This window comes from Monomorium pharaonis, chromosome 2 (genome assembly GCF_013373865.1).
Source record: "Monomorium pharaonis isolate MP-MQ-018 chromosome 2, ASM1337386v2, whole genome shotgun sequence".
Classification (NCBI taxonomy): domain Eukaryota; kingdom Metazoa; phylum Arthropoda; class Insecta; order Hymenoptera; family Formicidae; genus Monomorium; species Monomorium pharaonis.
The window spans coordinates 31,522,983-31,540,875 of record NC_050468.1 but is presented as its reverse complement, the minus strand read 5'-3'; the positions used below and the strand labels follow the sequence as shown (position 1 = coordinate 31,540,875).

At 33.7% G+C, this 17,893-nt stretch overlaps 1 protein-coding gene across 4 annotated transcripts in view; it reads left to right on the top strand.

Annotated features, from left to right (window-relative positions):
• Positions 1 to 17,893, top strand: part of LOC105839254 (homeotic protein spalt-major) — a 296,514-nt gene that overhangs the window by 268,393 nt on the left and 10,228 nt on the right. For 2 of the 4 annotated variants that reach the window (XM_036283383.1, XM_012685431.3), the window contains one exon: positions 9,142 to 12,507. In XM_036283383.1, the coding sequence (XP_036139276.1) occupies positions 9,255 to 12,507 (3,253 nt within the window). In that variant the 5' untranslated portion in view covers positions 9,142 to 9,254. Of the gene's footprint in view, positions 1 to 4,404; positions 5,087 to 9,141; positions 12,508 to 17,893 lie in introns of those variants that run through there. The other 2 variants (XM_036283382.1, XM_036283384.1) reach the window with 2 other exon arrangements.

Here is a 17,893-nt window from a genome sequence, read left to right as displayed (position 1 = left end):
TCGTCTTCACCTCGCCACTGTTAACTTATTTAAACGAGACTCGACCCCGTCAATGCGAATACGGGGATCCTTCTTCCCCGTATTGCGATGCCGATGCGCCCGTGAGTCGCCAGTAGTGATTCGCCACACGCGCGACTCGAAATTGAGAGAGGAGCAACGACCCCCGCGCCCGATTCTTCGTCAGTCGTTGACACTTATCGACCGACCTCGTTCGCACCCGACAGCCCCGACCTTGCACTCCACGGCGAAGATACGCAGCTAAGCTAAGAGTTCCTTTAATCCGCGACACATGATCCTGCCTTTCATCGCGGAATGCAAATCCTGATCCAGGAATGAATAACGCTCGCTCAAATGAAAGAGAGAGAGAGAGAGAGAGAGAGAGTGAGAGAGGAACGCGCAGTTAACAACGTTCGACCCTCTATTGTATTGTGGAGATATATGCGCGCAATAATTGAGCGAGAGTAAACCAGCGTATAACGAATGATATAAATATCGATACTAGTACCAAGCATCTACAACATTTTAGTACATTCTAGTAATTGCAGCAGGTTACGATAAATTAAAAAGTTTTTTGTTACCAGTGTGTCGAAAGTGGTCTCTTTTATGTCACTTTTTCGTGCGTAAAGTCACCGATTTCAACACTAACTTTATTACACAGTTTTTGTTTCGTAATAGATAGCGTAAGTCGCGATGAAAAACTTTTAACGTGACTTTTTCTGCACGTCTGATCATTTTTCATACTTTTGCCTTTGTTATCACACTCGCATGCACGTCATCTTGCGGCACGCACACGGTAATTTTGGCAGAACTACTGACGCTTTCACCTAACCTTGGCTAACATGTCCTCAATTTGTGAGGACCCAAGGGCACTTAAGGATTACACTTCGTCTCACTGATACAACAAAAAATACGGTGTGCAACACGTGCAGATCGGCTTTTTCTTACTCGTGCGAATAAACGCACTCGTCCTTCCGCACTTGTTATACAATGTATTATACTATTACATGTAATACCTATAAAATATTAAGATACGCCGAGCAAATCAATAATATTACAATAAGATAAATGGCTTTCATTCTCAAGCTTTTACTTTCATTTTCCATAAATTCAGTTTTGTCATGGGCATGACAAACATTTTTCTCGTATAAACATTGTTAGAAATTTCGTAATTAGTTTTTACAGATTTCTAAAAAGATGCTTGATGAGAAATGGCTCTTTATAAAATAAACAGCTGTTACTTTATGAGAAAAATATTTGACCATGGTAAATCTAAATTTATAGACGAGTTATGAAAGTAAAAATTTTATAGTAAAAGTACAGTGAAAACCATTTAGTTTGTTGCAATATTATTTGCTCGCCAATATCTTGATATTTTGTCGTATTACATATAAATTTTTTAAATTTATCAAACACTGCTGTAATAATAATTACTACTGTAGTAGATGCTTCCGTTGATATTTCTATTATTTAGTATACATATATATTATTTATTTTATTTACTTTCACTCTTTCTCTCTCATCAATTATTACGTACATATATTTGTCTCCTTAAAAAATTTTAATTTCAAGATCTTGTCTTCAAGATTTCACACATTGTCAAATTTATTTAACATCTTCCTACCGAACATTGGAAGATAAGAAAAATTTCTATTTTATAGTTTCCTTAAAATAAACGTCACGTTGCTGTTATATGTTATATTTGTTTTGGATCTTTTGATCAACCTCGATCAAATATAAGCTAATAGTTTTTATCTCATTGTCCATAAGTTACGTTAATATATATGGCCTTATTCTTTATTTATATGTAAATAAAGTTAAATCATGCTTTGATTTACCATAAAAAACTCATTTTTTATTTATTTTTAAAGAAGAACGTGATATATGATATTTCATACTGTTTTTGTCACCATGGGAGGGAAAGGGAAAGGTCCGTTACAGACTTTAGACAGTTATAGAAAACGGTAAAATATCAAATAAAAAAACTCTTTATTGGATATTGCGTCTCCGTGAAAAATATTTTCACAAAAGTTTCTTTTTCATATTATATTCTATTCTCTCTTCCTCCAAACCTTTAGAGTTCACCAACTTTTGCAACGATTCAGTAACCCATATCGTATTCTTAGAAACTGTTATGTTGTGTTTTTTTTTCCGATTAGCTGATTACGAATTTTCTATCAAATTTTTGAAAATAATTAATGATAATTTTTGAGTGGAAAAAGTCTTCACTGATTGGATTGTTCTTTGATTTTCCTTCATTAACTGGATGATTGATATTTTAATCTTGCCTCTTTAGCTAGAGAAATAATTTTTTGATATCTTCGCTGAGGGTAAAGGTAAATCTATAAATTCCAAATTTCACCCAAAAAACCCACAATAGCTTCCATAGAAGTAAATGTATTCCAGTATTTGTGTTCGCCTTTATATCCGCCGTTTTAAATTTTTGAAATCTGATATTAGATTCGTAATCAGTAACTCAAAACCCATAGGTACCGAGTTTTCAAAAAAATCAACAAAAACTCGGACTATAAAGCATTGTTAGCGTCATATAACTTGCTTACTAGGTGATCATCACTTTGACACTTCATTTCTAAAACCAATCGTATGCTCAAGGTAAAACTTTTCTGTGATTAATATCATCTCATTATGAGTTATTATTTGACATAAAATTCAATTGAACAATCGGAAACTGAAAAATGGACATTTATTACGATTTTATGGGAGGTATACTTACTCAAATATGTATATCTATGTATTTAAAATTATTTCTTTTATATCTCTATCTAAAAAAAAATTATGTTCGAAAAATTAAAGTTTTATACATTTATGCAATGTCCATTGCGTGTTTTCGAATATTATATACGTTACAATATTTCAAGAAAATAGAAGAGATCTCTTCGATTGTATCGCACGCAGGCTACATGTTTTTCTTTTTGAATTGAAAACTTAGGGTATTTTCCACGAACTGAAGGTGGACCCTTCCCTCAAGGGTCAAGTTCAAAGACCTTGGTTAACTGACCTAATAATATACGCGATTCATATATAAATCTATCAAAATATAATAATTGAATAATTTTATAATCTAGATAGTAATCGAAATTGATTAGACCTTAATAATATGCTAATTAATATTAATCATCAAAATTAAACGTATTTTAGAAATATTGAGAATAATCCGCTAATACTTTATTCAGTCGTCTATTTAGGAATGCAAACGACCACACCCTGGGACAAAGCTTTTGTTACGATAAGATATATGATGACTGGAAGTAGGATAGGTTGCGTCCCTTACATAATTTGACCTAACCTCAGAAAGGATCTTTTCCAATAACAAGATTTGATATATGATGTAACTTTCGCTCGTGTTCGTTTATCATTTATTATTTATATATTATTATACCTATTCTTTTTGTATTCCTTCTAATATTCATAATCAAGAAATTCAATAATCCAATAATCATAATTACGATAATGTTGCTCAAATAAATAAAATTTAAAAAAGGATAGTATTCCAAGAATTCATCTGTTTTTTGTTTTTTGTTACAAGACATTTTGTTAAAACATTTAGACTATAACAAATGTAACTAGATAGATTTGGAAATAATTTCATTATATTAATCAAAATAATTATATAGAGAACTCAAACTAGTTGTTAGAATGTTAAAACTTTATGCAGCATTATATTCGAACGTTTTATACCCTAAAAACTATTTTTCAATGTCAGAACTAAAATTCAGCGCTAATTTTTAACATCTGCTAGAATATTGACTGTCATTGCATATAGAATTTATAAATTCTGTTTGTCAGATTGATTAAGTGCAAAACGTATGAATATCCTGTATTTCCTAATTATCTACCTCATTTCCTAATTATCTACCATTTATCTACCTCAGTATTAATTTTTACACCCAGACAATTTTTGTTCTAATTGCAAAATTATTTTTTGCATATGTACATAATTATTTTGATTGTCCAACAAAGTCATTTCCAGGTCTGTCCACATTTTTCCTCGACAAAATCGTTCTTTCTGTGTAGAGATATACCACAGTCAATCGCCTTCGTGACGTACATACGAGTAAAATTAATAAGTTGATTCTCGTAGTTAAAATTTCGGTAACCGCAGCCGCGACACGGAGAACCGCGATCGTGTGTGACCACCTTACGAAGGCCACGTGGGATCAATTATCGTACAATTCCGTCACGCTCGCCGTGTTATCTTTCGGAAATCACGGAAATCCGCAACGGATTGAATTTGTTCGCAGGTCGCAATTTATCGCGCGCGCGAAATGGCTGGAATCTAATACGACGCGCGCAAAATCGAGCGCAAATCGGCGCGGCGCGGCGCGGCGCGACGCCGCGACTCCGGGCTGCACCCGCTGGCGGACATCTGGGGGATAGAGGAGGGTTAAACGCGGGCGGCGTAGGCGGTGGCGCGAGCTCGGTATCGCGCGCCCGGCGCACTGGATAATAATTAATAACTCGACGGTGAGTGGCTCGTGGAAGCGCCGCCCCCTTTCCCCCTGATTTATGAACCGCGCCGCCTTCCATGTCATAACCGAGGCACGGAGCGACCGATGGTGGGGTGGAAGTTCACGCTGTGGTATATCCCGAGAGTGGTGGAACACGGAGAAATCGCCGCTGTGCTGCCACCGTCGGCGATGGTGGGGCCTGTAGATGGTAGCTGTCGGGGAGATTGGTATTTCGCCCAAGTACTAGTTGGTTTTCGTCTTGTTAGACGATAACACGATGCACGAAATCTGATAATTATTTAGAATACTTCTAACACTTTACTATACTCAAATGAGTAACCTTAGGTAGCATTTTCTTCATTTTCCTTTCTCTCTTATTTCTATTATAGAATACCTTCCGCTGATCTGGCGGCAATATGCATATTACTATTAGTATTTTTAATAGATATCAGTTTCATGTATCAGTGTTATATTTTGAATGTGTGAAATGTACGAACAAGACGAAGTCGAAGGACCCAGTGGAAGCTACAGATGTATAAAATGGAGTATAATGGATCCATTGAGGCTACGTACTCTCAGATTGAAAAAGGACTACGAGTTACCACATCGACAAGTTCCCAGTAGGCCCATATAATCTCTTACTTAACATTAAAATTTGTTAATGATTACTATCTTAAATAGATAAATAATACAACAGCGAATCATTAAGTTTTATTGCCTCAAAACCTTATATTTGTAGGAATTTTGAAATTTTTATTTTAAAATCAATTGTTTTCAAATGAGATAGCTTTATTTGTTTATAAGAGATTGCTGAAACTGTCCATGCTAAGTCTCGTCAAGGACGATTGTGTGTGTACATGATCGATTTAATATTTTCTTGTCATCATTTAAGGTATATTATTTTTGTACAAAAGATTGGAAAATTAATTGTGGAAAGAAATATTGAGCCAACTAATCTTTTTAGCTGAAAATCTTAAGTCTTTTTATTTTCCGAAGGAAAGTTTAAAAAAAGAAAGAGTTTAATATGGAAATATTATCATCTAAATTTTTAATACTTTGCAATCCATTGACAATACAGTATTGTTGCACAATTTCGAAGGTCTATCAACGACATATTGTTGCTACAGCTGATTAACTTTATTAAAAACAAAACAAAGTATTTTAACTTTTGTGTTTTAACTTAACTACTTTTTACTTCAACTTTAATTGTAAGAATAACTATTAGAAATTTTTATTAAATTTCCCATAAAAATAATTATGTAGGACACTCAAGCATGATGAGCAATGCTGCAAAAAGTTTTGATATTTTAGCAATTAGCTCGAAAATTCTACATATACAATTATAATAGTTTTAACAAAATTATTTTCAAATCTGTATCTATATATAGTTAAATTTTTATTTCAACGATTCATCATTCTTTCCGTGTATTCTTCAAAAACTTTCACTATTCTATTCTGAAGAAGTTTCCATTTTCTTCAGTAAGCTAAGAAAAATTAGAAGTTTTTCTCGAACTTTCCAACATCTTTTTTAGAATTGTTTATTAAGAAAGAATTTTATAATATATTTTTTAATTTTTTTGAGAGATTTTTATAAGAACAGCAAAGAATTTGCATTGTGAAAAAGAGGACAAAGTAGGACATTTCTATCAATCACTACAACTTTCTACAAATGGTCGAGGAAATATGAAACTGTGATATTGTTTTAATCAAATAGCGGATATTCTCCTTAAACATCCGGATGTATAAAATTAAAATAAAATAAAATGCTACCGTGCTAATATTCTACCTCAAGAACGACCATAATAAATGTCATAATTATAAAGTCCTAATTATAAATGTTACAATTTATATAATCATATAATTTTATATAGATTTTTGACACAATTAATCTATTATTATAAATATATTATTATCAATATGTTATTATCTAATATTATTCTACACATATCGTAAAAATAAATGTAACGTCAAAATTCAATCTAATTTATACCAAAACTCGTTCAAACGCCATAATCTAAAGACTTCTAACGAAATTTACATCATGTAGACTTATGACCTACTTTTGGGTTGTGGGTTGCATCGTTGATTTCTTTTAACTTTTTATCGGGAATGATTTTTAGCATTCACATGCGTTACAGCCTATGTCAGATACACAAAAAAGGACTTATTTTAAATCAAATCGGGTCACTTAACAACCATTTTACATCGTCGCAATTTATATAAATTGAATATCTATATTATAGTGTATAAGTCAGTGTAAATAGTTGTTTAACAACCCGACTTGGCACGTTTTTTTGTGTGTGTAATGATCTGACTAACCATACGATGTAATGCAGATATAAATGCAGATTGCCTAAAAAAATATTGCCATATAATTAAAGAAGCAATCGCTTGAAAATTATAAGAATTATTTCAAGAATAAACAGATATACAAAATAAATAATAGGACATTTAATTTCTTAATTAACAAGGAATTAAATTAATTAAAGAATTATTTAAATGAAAAGAAAAAATTTCAACAACGTTTAGCAACTCTTAAAAGACGATCCAATCGTACAGTCACTTTTGAAGCAAATCTCGTACTTGCGATCTTGTGATTTGTAAATGTAAATGCCAAAGAGAGAAAGCAATAAACACAAAAATCAAGTCATGAATTACATCAAATCCATTAATCAATTCTCAATATTTTATGTCGATTGTTTTAGTTAAGTTGATTACAAATATTTAAATACAATACAAATATTGATTTGACTTTTAATTATAATATGTTACGTCTTTCCAATATCATTAATTATATAATATGAGTTTTTTCTAATAACGATCGATCTCTCTTTAAAGCATTTTAATGATTTGAGTCTTGAGTTTTTAGATACCTGGAATTTTTGGTATTTTCTATGATTTTTTTGTTCGATAGTGATGTCATCCATTTCTCATCTCATTTATCACTATCACTAATCGTTCGAGAAACGAATCTTTTTGGCACATTTAAGTGACAAATATAAATTGAATAGCTTTTTTTAACTAAGCATTTAAAAATCTTTTGTCAGATTTTTTTAAATTTATATAATACTTAAATAGTTAGGTTTTGAGCACATGATTTAGTAGATTTTAATAGATTTTGTTAAATATGTATTCGACCGCCCAAGTTGTTTGGCATAGATTTCATCGGATTTATCGCCAATTTTAATTCGATCAATTCAATCGTCTAAAAAAGGAAAGGAGAATTTTTGACAGAAAATTCAATTCTTATTAAAACTTATTAAACAAATATATTATATGCATGTATATACATATATATACACACACACATTCTACACCTATACTATCAATTATTTTCTTGTAATAAAAATAAAATATATACATATGTATAGAATACTTTTTTAAGCGTCATTGATCTGATATTAATTTATAAGTTTCAAACGCTCTCAGCGTATTTTCCAAAAAAAACTTTCTTCAAAGATAGATTTTTAAATAATAACAATAAGAATATTATATATTATAGTAAAAGTCATCTTTTTTTTTAACAAACAAGGTGATGCATATTTAAATTTTTCTTATTTTGCATTTTTACATATCATTTATTATCATTTGAATTAGAAAAAAACTTCGAAATTGATTTATTAGAAAGATCAAACCACTATTTTAACTGGCGTACTTTTAAGTTCTGTCGTGGTATATTTCTAAATATTGGTATATATTATTTGTTTTTTATCTGAAAGTATTTAACAGAGTGTTAAAGTATTGCAAGTAAAATTTTTTGACTAATGATTTACTTCCATGTATATTGAATCAAAAACTCTATGTGACATAAAGTTGATATTATAATTAAACAATAATAAGCTTATTTTACATTTAAATAAAGTTATAATATTTTAATTCAGAAATTATTTCTTATTGACAATTGATGATATGATATTATTATACTGTATATTAATCTATACTTTATCTAATACACTTTTTTAAAGAAAAGAAAAGAAAAAAGTTAAACACAACACACATACGCACATACACACACATACATACGTACATATATTCACTTAATTATTAATTTATTACACTAGTTTCTAAAAAATATAAAATTATATTGTAATAATATTTTACAAAATAAACATGTACTGTTATATTAATCGTAGAGTATTTAATAAATAGGAATTTATTCACTTATTTTCTTTTATCACTTTCTAATAATTATGTGATTATTTTCTATATAAAAGAATATATTTCAATATAAAGTACCGGAAACTCGTTTATATCGGCATCATTAAGAATTCTGCTTTCGTCGTACATCCTGACTTTAATATGTATATGGGATGTCAACTTATCTTTCATGTTAACCTTGGCGCTCATGTTAATCGCTGAGTGAAATTTTAAAAGCACAGGTGCTGATGTATCTGCCCTCATTTTAATGTCGTATAGTTATCAGCTTACGCATATTCGCATGTAATGTGAAAAATATGTCAACCTTGTCGTGAGGTATACGTGGAATCTATTAAACTTGCGTTTATAAAAAATCAAACATATATTATACATATATATATTATCACCGAACACAATTATCTACGAATCTGTATTATATATGATTGAGATATATATATATATATGATTGATATTAGTTATAGATATAGATGGTAAAAGTGATTTATTATTTACCAGTTTTCATCATTTTATTTTGCAGGAGAAGAAAATGACTTTACATCAGATGGAGAAGAAAGCGGGGGTGGGGGAGGAGGTGGTGAGGAAGCCGTGGATCTCACAGCGACGAGATCTCATCAGGGTGACGATGATCCTATGGAAGAGGATGAGGAAGAAGGTATTGACGAGCAAGATGAACAGGATGAGGACGAGGAGGGCTCGCGTAAACAGATTCATCACCGACAGGACGCGGAGAACAATAATAACTTTGTGGAGAGCGGCCTACCTACCGCTATATTCCCACCTGCTGGAACTAGTCACGTCACTCTCGAAGCCCTACAAAATACAAAAGTGGCGGTTGCCCAGTTCGCTGCCACTGCCCTCACTGGGGCAGACAGCGAAGCGGCGCTACAAGACCTGGCATTTCTGGAGAACACGCTGTGCACCCTTCAGAATCAACAGGTATTACAATTACAGCTGATTCGACAACTTCAGCAGCAATTATTGATCACTCATGGGCAATCGGTAATGCAATCGTCAACGACGGAGCCAACCGATAGCAAAGAGACTTCATCGTCTCCTATTATTCATCCGAAACCATTATCGAGTCTCACATCACCTCCTTCTTCTCGTCCGCCGAGTCATCATCAGCAAACGTCACCGGCGCCGCTGACGCCGAATCTGCTTCAGGAACGGCCAACCTCGACGAGCAGCGCCTCTCCTTTAAATCTACCCCTATCTTCGTCCGGCGCGACATCAACCGTCATCACGACCACCAGCAGCCAAATACCGATGCCGCATCAAATGCCGCCACTTTGCTCGATAAGCGCTTCCCTCGCTTCATCGATCATAACGAACACCGATCCGCCGCCGCTTCACGAACCAAACACGCTGGACATTCTTCAAAAGCGTACGCAGGAGGTATTGGATAACGCGAGTCAAGGACTGGCCAACAATTTGGCTGACGAGCTCGCGTTTAGAGGCAAGGGCTCGCGACTATCTCCTTACGATTCGAAATCAAGCGGTGGTCGCGGCGAGCCCTTCTTCAAGCATCGATGTCGCTTCTGTGGCAAAGTCTTCGGTAGCGATTCGGCGCTACAAATCCACATACGATCCCACACAGGTGAGCGACCCTTTAAGTGCAACGTATGTGGCAGTCGGTTCACGACCAAGGGCAACCTGAAGGTCCACTTCCAAAGGCATACGGCCAAATTTCCACACGTTAAGATGAATCCGAATCCCGTTCCAGAACATTTAGATAAATATCATCCACCCCTCTTACAGCAAATCGCTTCTGGGCAGAGGCCGATGCCGTCTCCGCCGCCGCCGCCGCCACCACCGTCCTCTCATCATCCCCCGTTTCATCCAGCAACAACGCACGGTTTCCTCCCGCCACAACCGCCCATACCTCTGAGTCTCACCTTATCCAATATGACGCCCCTTTATCGATCTCCAGTTATTAATCACCGGGACGATCAGGACGTGCCGGAGAATCTTAGTAAACCCATAACCACCGCTCCTCAGACGTCTCCCACTTCTCCCGCTGCTATATTGAATTCTCGTCATTCCTTTCACGACAATCTCCATCAACAACATCAAAAGCAACAGCTTGAGCAAAGAGAAGAAATAAAAATCGAGCAGAGATCGCCTGGACAGGAACAGTACCAACAACGACCGATGAGCCGGGAAGGTGCCGAGCGAATAACACCAAAAAGAGAACCCGAAGAAACGGAAGAACCCCCTGAGGAAGAGAGCGAAGATTTTGAAGAAACCACGAGACGGTATCTCAATTCACCTCAATCCGTGAATCCACCATCCCAGCCTCAAACATACGAAGATTGTAGTATGGACAGCAAGATCAGTGGCCGTCTAGAGGGCGACGGAGAGATGGAAGTAGACGAGGAAACGGAGGAGCAACCTGAAAATCTTTCAGGGAGAGGTACGATCAATCGTTTGCCCCAACAGATCGTAGCATATCCGGGAGCATCGCCAGCCAGCAGTAGTGCGAGTAGCGGTAGTCTGCAAACATCTTTTGCCGGAATCTTATTTCCTGGTCCCCCATCTCATCACCAAATTCCTCATCTTCCTGTTACTACACAAGCGGGCTCGATTACGACAGGCGGAAATGAAATGATCGATCCAGCCAAGGATCCAGCGATTTATTCGAGTTTACTACCGCGGCCAGGCAGTAATGACAATTCCTGGGAGAGTTTGATCGAAATAACAAAAACTTCAGAGACGTCCAAGCTGCAACAACTAGTCGACAATATCGAGCACAAACTGAGCGATCCTAATCAGTGCATCGTTTGCCATAGAGTGCTCTCATGCAAGAGCGCATTATTGATGCATTATCGCACTCATACCGGCGAACGCCCTTTCAAGTGTAAAATTTGTGGTCGCGCCTTCACGACGAAGGGCAATTTGAAAACTCACATGGGAGTGCACAGAGCTAAGCCACCACTGAGGGTATTGCACCAGTGTCCTGTATGTCACAAGAAATTCACGAACGCTCTCGTATTGCAACAGCACATACGTCTTCATACTGGGGAACCCACCGATCTTAGCCCGGAACAGATTCAAGCCGCGGAAGTAAATGAATTCCCACCCGGTTACCATCCACTGGCATCTTTTCTTCCACAAGGATTTCCATCGATACATCCGACTAGTGCAAGCTTCCCCTTAGGATTCCCTCCATCAAGGCAAGCGGCCCTTGAGCAACAATCGCAGGAAAGTGATGTCGAAGCGAAAGAGGACTCTCTGCATCAACGACAAAGATTTATGGAGGAGCACAGCGAAGAGACAGAAGATCAAGAGGACGAGGAGCAAGATCACAGAGAGGATGACGAAAGGTGCGAATTAAATCGCGATAGGCGTAGTGTCGATGTTGAAGAAGAGCACGATCATGAAAGCGAGGATATGTCCGAGCACAAAGATGTAACGCTTCCTATATTTTCGACTTCATTGGCGGCGCTTGAGAATCAAGTAAGGACCATCACGACGACAGCGACCACGAGTACGAACATGGCCAGGTCGCCATCCTTTCATCGGTACAACGGTAGTGAAAAGAGCACTAGCCCGCCGACTTCCGGGGCCCCGCTCGATTTGACACCCCGTGCTTCGTCTACGCCAGCGTCAGTGGCTTCCGCATCGCCGACACCGCCACCTCAGACCATGCCGCATCATCCACCGAATCCCTTCGGCATGTTCGCGGGTCTACTGCAAGCGGTCTCGTCTGCTCCTACTACCAGCACGATAGGCACGTCGAACATAAACAGCGTCACCTCGATGAATGCCATCAATCCGGGTAGCGGACCCGGTAGTGGACCACTAGCCTCGCTGACCACTTCGGCCGTACTAGCCGCATCATCGACCTACAATCCGCTCGGCCTAGCTGTCGGAGGCCCAGCAGGTAGGAACTGCTAGCATCAGGGCGGGCTGCGGTTCCTGCTACACCTTATCCCTCGTCCGAACTATAATCATGATTCTTTGCCGCGAATCGCTAAGTCCAATATCCAGGCCGAGTGTACCTATCTCCGTGACTTATCCGTCTTATCCAATCTCATATCAGTGTCCTGTTTGTGGTGTAGCTGGACCTAGCACTCTCCCATTTCCTTGTTATACAACTTTCTTCTTTTTTTCTTATTACCTTTGTTTCGCTAATCATCTTTGTTTCTCTCTCTTTTATTTTTATATTATTACATATCTATATTATTCTCCTTATCATTTCATATTTCTTAATGTTATGCGCCAATTTCTGTTTCCTACTGTTTACTTGCGATGTCGCGTCACATTTGTGTAGAATATCTTCGTAATTTTCGTCGTGTTTAGAGCGTTGTAATTTCAGTTTATTTATATTTCGATTTATTTATTTATTTTTTATTTATTTATTTTATATTTTTTTATTTAGAAACTAAATGTGCGAAGACTCGGCCACTATATTAGAAAACGACGGGAAGTTAATCATTCTACATTAATACAATAACAATTGATGTCCACTCATTGGAAAAGATTCAAAAACAACGCAAATAGGTCTTACCAAGGCAAGTAGGTTTTGTCTGAAATATTGAAAAATGACAAAAGATAACGGGCAGTAAAAAATATTCTTCAAATCAGACTTATTATTTTAATAAATCAATCTATTCCTATCAATACGAATTTGAATAGCAACAGTAGCTATACACAAATTAGTAACAATATACGTTAATAATAATAATAATAATATCGGTCGATTTCCAACGCGTCAAACTAACTTTTTATCATATTAGTACTGCTTTTTATTCATTTTTTAATTTGTATAGTTTATATATATGTATATATATGAGATGTCTTTTATATATATATGTATATGTTACTATACCACATATTTTGCGACATAAAATATAAAATATCTCTAAACTAATTAAAGATCAGTATATCATAATATTAAATTGATAATCAATTTAATAATAATGATTAACAAACATTTATTATGATAATGAAATGACATAAAATTCTCCCCTTTCGAGTATCGTAAAGAATTTGTGGTGAAAAATAATACCTCAGGGATTGAACTAGAATCTCCTTACTTTCCGAGATGAGTCTTAGTTAATCCATCTTCTAAAATGTGTTAAACTATTAGTAACACTGTTGCAGCTCGTTGTTGCATCTCGTAAATGATCAATTTTTTGTAATTATGTCCTAATACTTTTTATGTACAGTAATGAGATAATTGATGTAAAGAAATAAGAAAATATTAAAAATAACACCAATTGAGGTATTTTTTTTACCAATAGACGATTTGTTAGTCTTTAAAAAAATGTGTAATTTATTAAAATTTAATTTCTTGTTTTAATTAAGGAAGTATTTAATACTTTACATATACATATACACAGTAATATGATACATATAAATTGTGTACATACAAGATGAAATTTAGCGTAAGTCACAGTAGCCATTATAAATGATAATAATGAAAGAATGTATACATATAATTTGGTATGTCACATAAGAGAGTATTAGAAATGTAGATTTGTTTTTTTATTTTTAACGAATGCTGTGTAAGAAAGAAGAGAGAAATTTAATATAAAATGCTTCATATATTAATGGAGGATAGAAAGCGACTATGGACTAAATGTGGGGTTATGGAATTCACGGTTTATCGTATACGGTGTTGAATTCTAGGAATAACTGTCTAAATTACTTCTTTATATACTGTTTAGACATTATAACATGGTCATTAGTCATGAATGTTTATTGTGTTGTCATAAAAGCTGCATTTCAGTATTGCAGATAACAAAAGATTGTTGTGATGTATATGTATTCTTTATATCACTTTGAACAATATGTCGGATATTAATCTTTTAACTTCAGTATAACTTGAAAGACTTGAATATGATTTTCAAATGACATAATTGAATTTAATGTTTGAAGTAATACGTATGTACATACATTTGACGTGTAAAATCATATTACCTGCGTTCAGGGTTATGGGTCACTTGCGCGTGCCGCGAGTATGAATCATCCCATAATTCTTGCGAATGTAATTTGGTTACACTTTTATTAGCTAATATATTGTTTGTTATAATACTTCTATAATATTTCTACAATGTGCAAAATTACAAGAACCGAAAATTTTTTACATATATTTTTAATACTTTTCTGTACATATATTTTTAATACTATATACAAGATACTGATCTGTGATACTGATGTGCAAAATCCAGCAAAAAGCGTTAATTTTTTATCTTTTAAAAATAAAACTGATTTTAAGAATATATACGTATTTATTGGTTGTGCTCTATATCCCCCTATAGATTTCATAATCGCAATCTTTTCAGTAAATTGTTATTTATGTTCGTTATGTATGTATATTCGAAGAACTTCTACTTATAACATGATTGGTAGAACTTTATGGGTAACAAACTTGTACCGACAAGAATTATATGTCACATAAAAATTTACTAAGTTATTTAAATAAAATAAAATAGTTGTTTATAATCCTCTCTTCTCCTTTGATTAATTAACGATTGAAAAGGAAGAAAACCTGAGCTTTTACCCCTGTAGAAATAGAACAAGTAGAATAATAATCAAAAAAGGGAAAAATATTCAACAAATTCAAAGTAGAAGTTATAAAACAATCATATTGCACAAATATTCTCATTTATCTGTTTATATTGTGATTAATTATATAATACACGGTCTGTTTAGAAAGTTCCGAAACTGATTTTTTTCTAAACAAATAGTGAATATTTCTCAAAAAGCTGCAGAATCTCTTAATATTAATATTCAACTACTGTAAAATTTATTTCACATTACCGGCAGTATATTTCAAATGGTGACTGTACATTATTTTATGTATAAGATTGTTGTACTCGTCATAATTGTCGTAATAAAATAGCATGCTCTCAAATTTTATACTAAAATTGAAAAAATAATTTATTAAATATCAAATAATCGATGAAACAGGCATACGATAGAGATTGTCTATTGATGTGTATTGAAATGTTTCCGTGAAAAAAAATCGTTAGAAAATAACTCAAGGTTGTCCCTTTCTTTGACGCAAACGGTTTAATTTATCAAAATTTGTTCCTGCCAATGTCACCATGGTCACCTACTACCTGGAAATCCTCGATCATTTTTTAGCATGAATTAGAGATAGATGAAATAAGATTTTTTTTGCTGTACGATAATACAACGATGAGAGGACAATGTTGAATATTGAATAAATAAAATTTACATGTCTTGATTTCTCGATTTTTTCAAAATCAATTGTGGAATTTTTTAGAAACAGACCGTGTATTAAGATAACAGTATAATGATTAGACCCAAGTAGTATAGTGACGTCAAAAAACGACATAATGATATTAATTTTTAGTCATCTATGGTCTATGGCATCGATGATTAATAATGAACGTTATTTATAAAACGTTTCTCAGACAAGCATAAAAACATTATTTTAAAGACGTCTTAAAGTAATCTTTTTTTTTAGCAATTGTATTTTTTTCTGATAATTATGCATGCGTTTTTCTATAATAAATATATGTTATTTATACTGTAGATGGCCCTTAGAAATGTAATACTGAGCAATATTACATTAACTAGTAATTATTATTTATTTTGAATATTAAAAGTACTAAAAACAGTGCTATTAACACTTAAAATATTAAGGTATTAATTATTCATCTTTTTTTTAACACAACAAAAATAGATTTTTTCAAGTTATTTCACATGGTGTATCACGTAAAATCAATCAAATTGATTGAAAATCAATTAAAAAAACTATAAATTTATATTTATTTATAAAAATATAATTTAACTATACACTTCTCTTCTTTCTAATATCTGTTGAATTGATCTATAACAAATATGTATCTGTAAACATCAAGTGTTCACAAAGTGTCAATTTTCATATGATCTTCGAGGTCAGGCGTTGACAATGAATGACAGATGAATGGGTGATCGTTTTTTTCAGAAGTTTTAATAAATGTGACTGTGGCTCAAGCGAGCGCGTGGGTGATTGTACTGAGGAAACCGTGCAATTTGTTTTTTAAGTCAAACGACAAAATTTTTAAGTCATTAGTCTTATTTTTGTCAATAAGTCATTAGAAAATGAATTTTTAAGTCATTAGTCTTATTTTTGTTAATAAGTCATTAGAAAATAAATGTCTCGTGGCTGTGACATATCGACGTCATTTTCGAATCTTATGAGACTAAACTTAGGACGTAAACTGGTTATTTTGAGATCAAAATTTATTGTCGTTATGACGTCATTTTACTATTTCGGGAAGATTTTAGAACAGAGATAATTATTTTATTTGATTTTGAAATGTGATAAAAATTTATTTCTTCCTTACAAAATTACTTTAATATATATTATCAAGATCACAGTATTGAATACAATAATACAGTTTTAGATATCGCTTACTATTAATTTTAAAGTTATTAGCAAAAGAAAATAACATATACAGTGAAAATGGGAAAATATAGCAAACCCCTCTATTGTAGCTCTTGTTAATAATTTAAAAGTCGCTCATTGTATATTAAATGTAAAATTCTGTTTATCGTAATATCGGGGAACAAGACAGTTCCGATATGATTTGAATAATAAAGATTTATTAGTTCTATATCAGTACACATTACTTTTGATAATAGAAGCCAATATTTAACAACTGAAATCAGGCAGTCAAGTTCTTATTATCCAAATCACGATTATCGTCGAATGATTCGAATAATAAGTTCGTATATTTGGAATTGAACATAAATTGGTTTGTATAAATGAAGTAAATGAATAAATGATATTCTATTGTACATAAATGGGTTAGCTTGAAATGAAGATTAGCTCCAGTTAAAATGGTAATGCGGGATGTAAACGAAACTTTGCTTTGATTTTAAAATAGGACTTTCCATGAATATTTAAAAATGTCGAAAATTGAAAAATGACTTAAGTAATAGCTGATGTTATTTGTCGTGTCATTTTAAAGTCAAAATATCGTCAAAAATTTGTCATCATATTGACATCAAAATGACAAATGACAGTTGCTACCTGGAGAATGTGTTGAAGAGAGGCAAGAGGAAATAGATAGAAAAAGCATTGTCTAATTGAAAACCTGACTTGACCTTAAGCAGCCCGTAGACAATAACATCATATAACATTCTTCAGGACAATACATTTAATAAACTTTAAATGATTTATACTACACTTAAAAAAAAAAAGATCTTGTAACTTCAACAAAATTGTATGTGTGTAAAAATTAGCTGAGGTAGATAAATGATCAGCAAATACTGATATGTACATATGTATTCCACTTAATTAATTT